At 42.8% G+C, this 3,248-nt stretch overlaps 1 protein-coding gene across 1 annotated transcript; it reads right to left on the minus strand.

Annotated features, from left to right (window-relative positions):
- Positions 1 to 881: 881 nt before the first annotated feature.
- LOC125194685 (protein SCARECROW-like) lies at positions 882 to 2,521 on the minus strand. The gene has a single exon (XM_048092928.1). The coding sequence runs from the start codon at positions 2,064 to 2,066 to the stop codon at positions 882 to 884; it is 1,185 nt and encodes a 394-aa protein (XP_047948885.1). The 5' UTR covers positions 2,067 to 2,521.
- Positions 2,522 to 3,248: the final 727 nt, after the last annotated feature.

The following is a 3,248-nucleotide window of genomic DNA, read 5'->3' on the forward strand; positions in this document are numbered from 1 at the left end:
AGGGGCGAAGAGGAAAGCAAAGGGGAGGCCAGCTACGAGTCAGTCTACTATGCCACCGCCACCCAACCCTTCGCTAGATATCATAAGATGTATGACTCCATCAGAAATGAGTATTTCATTGTAATGCCATCTGAAGGACTTGGCGTAGAAGGATACTCGGCAATATCGGTGTTCGAACTTGAGTTGCACAATGCCTGACTTCATAAATGAGTATTTCATTGCAGTTAAGCCATCTGAAGGACTTGGTCAAGAAAGATACTCGACAATGTCGGTGTTCGAACTCGAGTTGCACAATGAGATGACTTTCTTCGCTCAAATATGAGGAAGAAAAAGTTTTTTTTTTATCTAATTTTTTAGGAATTGTAAATTATGAATTTTTGTAGTAATTTTTAATTTCTAGGGTTTGTAATTTAATTTTTCCGTGTTATAATTTTTCAATGTTTTATATTTTATAAGTAAAAATAGTCTGTAGTTGTGAATAGTGCAATTTAATAGTTGTGGCCTAGATAGGGCCTGAAGGATTGTGGGAGTTGTGGCCGAAAATGAGAAGAATGATGACACGGAGGGGACTTGGGAAGCTAAGGAGATAAGTGTTCCTGCAGGGAAGCTTACGATATATTTTTTCTAGCTCTTGCTTTGGATCTTTGCTTCATTGAGAACTAGCCATATGCTTATCATATTATCTATACCATCTGCATAGACCGACGCATAGATTCGGGATTTTTTTGGAATTTCACAACTGAAATATCGGTCCTTTTATGCCTCAATGGACTTTTCTGCTCTTTTAATTAACAGTGGAGTCAAGGAATTTCACTGGTGCAGGGAAAATTGAATCTGGTATTCTTCTTTAAACTCTTGCTAGTTATTGATGTTAACTCATTTTAGCAGTTTTGTAAACTGTGTGCATATTTAATGGGTTCCTCGGAAAAGGCCTCTTGAATTGCTTGGTTGGCTGTGAAATGCGAGAACTTCACGAAAGGGCTGATCCCGTTGAACACCTGGAACGCGGAGGCGAGCTTCTGGGCGTGTGGCACAGTTGGCAGCGCGGCGTATATTCCCAAGCAGGAGCTGACTATTCTGGCGGACATTGCCTCGGAGAAGTAGGCCGCGACGCGCTGGGCGGACGTCCCAAATGGGGTGGCCACTTGCGAGATCTCGAGCAACATCCTGTTTGCCTCCTCCAGGTTGTCGGCTGATACTGCCTCGGCGCATTGGAGGAGTAGCGTTAGGAGGTGGAGGCCTTGCTCGTCTTTCTCTTGTTGCCGTCGCTCCTCTTTCCTCTCCCTTATGGTGGCTGATGGGGATGTGGATGATGGGCTCTTCTGGTTGGTGGGCTGCTCTTGTGGCTCTGGCTGAAGAACATGGTCCATTGTGACAAAGGAAGTGGCTGTCGTAGCAGCAGCAGTAGTAGTAGTAATAGTAGTCGGAGGAATGTTGTTGTGATGGAAGAGGATGTGGGTGCTGGGAGAGGACCAATCAGTCAAGGGGTCATTAGCACCAAACCCCACCTGCGAGAGCAATACATTGTTGTTGATTGGCTGTGGCTGTTGGGGCGGTGGCTTTCTCCTCCGGTCGTCGAGAGAGCGGAGGCGCTGCTCGAGGAGGGCGGCGAGGCTGGGGTTGCAAGGGTGGATGATTTCTCTGACGTTGAGGATGAGCTGAGGGATGGAGACGTGGGAGGAGGAGTGGATGAGATCTCGGATGATGCCGTCGATCGTGTCCTCCATCGGAGACTGGCTGTTTCGGTCCGGCGCCGGAGGGAAAAGAGGCAGACCGGAGAAAACACACACGGAAGGCAAAGGCAAAGGAGAGGGCAAAGGCTGGGTGGTGCTTTCAATGAAATTGGGTCTAGTGGAGTAGTTGGGGGTTAATGGATTAGGATAATTGCTTGTCCGCCGACAAATTAACCTATCGCCGCCGTCCAAATCCATCTCCATCTCCGACGCCGCCCTCTTTCGGACCAGCTTGGCGCCGCCGCCTTGGCCTTCACCGCAAGAGGTGGTGGTCATTAGGGCAACCTCTTCAGCCTCAGAGACTAAACCAAATGCTGCTGCTTTCGCCGCCATAGATCTTAATTTCTTGTTGATTTGATTTATCCGTGATCTATCCTTACCAAAATGGAGTAATAATTATAGTATTATTTTGATTGATGATGGAGCAACACCATCCAACAAGATACAGCCGCAACATTGGGATTCTGTGGTCTTTAACTCACTCTTTCTCTCTCTATTCTCTTTCACACACACACAAACATATATAAGCAACACACACTCAGACACAACAGGTACATACAAGTAGAAAACTACTAAGCCCAGCACAGCCTTCTAGGGCGCTCGCATTATATATTTATATGTTTAATCGGATATAATTCTTGAAATTTCGAGTTTTGAAGGTGAGGTTTTGATGGGATGAAATGACGGACGATTTGATGATTTGAATCCTTTTATCACTGTGTTTATCTGTCTTGAAGCTTTTGACTTTGAGTGGGAAACTTCCAACTTAGCTTTTGCCATTTTCGATAATCCTCGAACGCCTGCGACATCGAGCTCGCCGATTTTCTTTCTCCCTTTTCATTTCCAAAAAACAGCTTATCTTTATGGTATCACTGTTCCAACAAACGAGTTTTTTTAGAGACCGTTCCATTTATTGAATTAAATTGAGACAATAAAGTACTGTATCTAAGTATAGAAGAAAAAGAGGAGAAATGTAAGAAAAATAAAATACTCCGTCCGCAAAATGCTGTTCATGTTTGATTTGGAGCTAGTCTTAAGAAATGTGAAGAAATGTGAGTTGAAAAAGTTAGTGGAATATAGGTCTCACATTTATATATTAGTTTTATAATAGAATGCTAGTGTAATGAGTTTGTGGAAATTATGGTCCATTTACCAAAAATGAAAAAAATAAAAATAAAAATAAAAACAAGTGGACAAAATTTGACAGTTGGACCAAAATGGCAAAACTGGACAATATTTCGTGGTCGGATGGAGTAAAAAGTAGCAATAAAATAAATGAGAGAAAATAAAATAAGGGGTAGAAAGGGGGTTGCTTTTGAAAAAAAAAAGAAAAAAGAAAATCAATGAAAACAAGTTAAAATGAAAGTTGATCATGTATAGTGGGACGGAGAAAGGGAATGGAGTATATATATATTGTGTACCGATATACCAACCATTAATGTCGCATCAACAAATATACCGGTATAAAGTAATCTACTATATCCGTTTCGTATATCCGTTCCGCAGTAGTAGAGA

This window comes from Salvia hispanica, chromosome 6 (assembly GCF_023119035.1).
Source record: "Salvia hispanica cultivar TCC Black 2014 chromosome 6, UniMelb_Shisp_WGS_1.0, whole genome shotgun sequence".
In the NCBI taxonomy this organism is placed as follows: Eukaryota; Viridiplantae; Streptophyta; class Magnoliopsida; order Lamiales; family Lamiaceae; genus Salvia; species Salvia hispanica.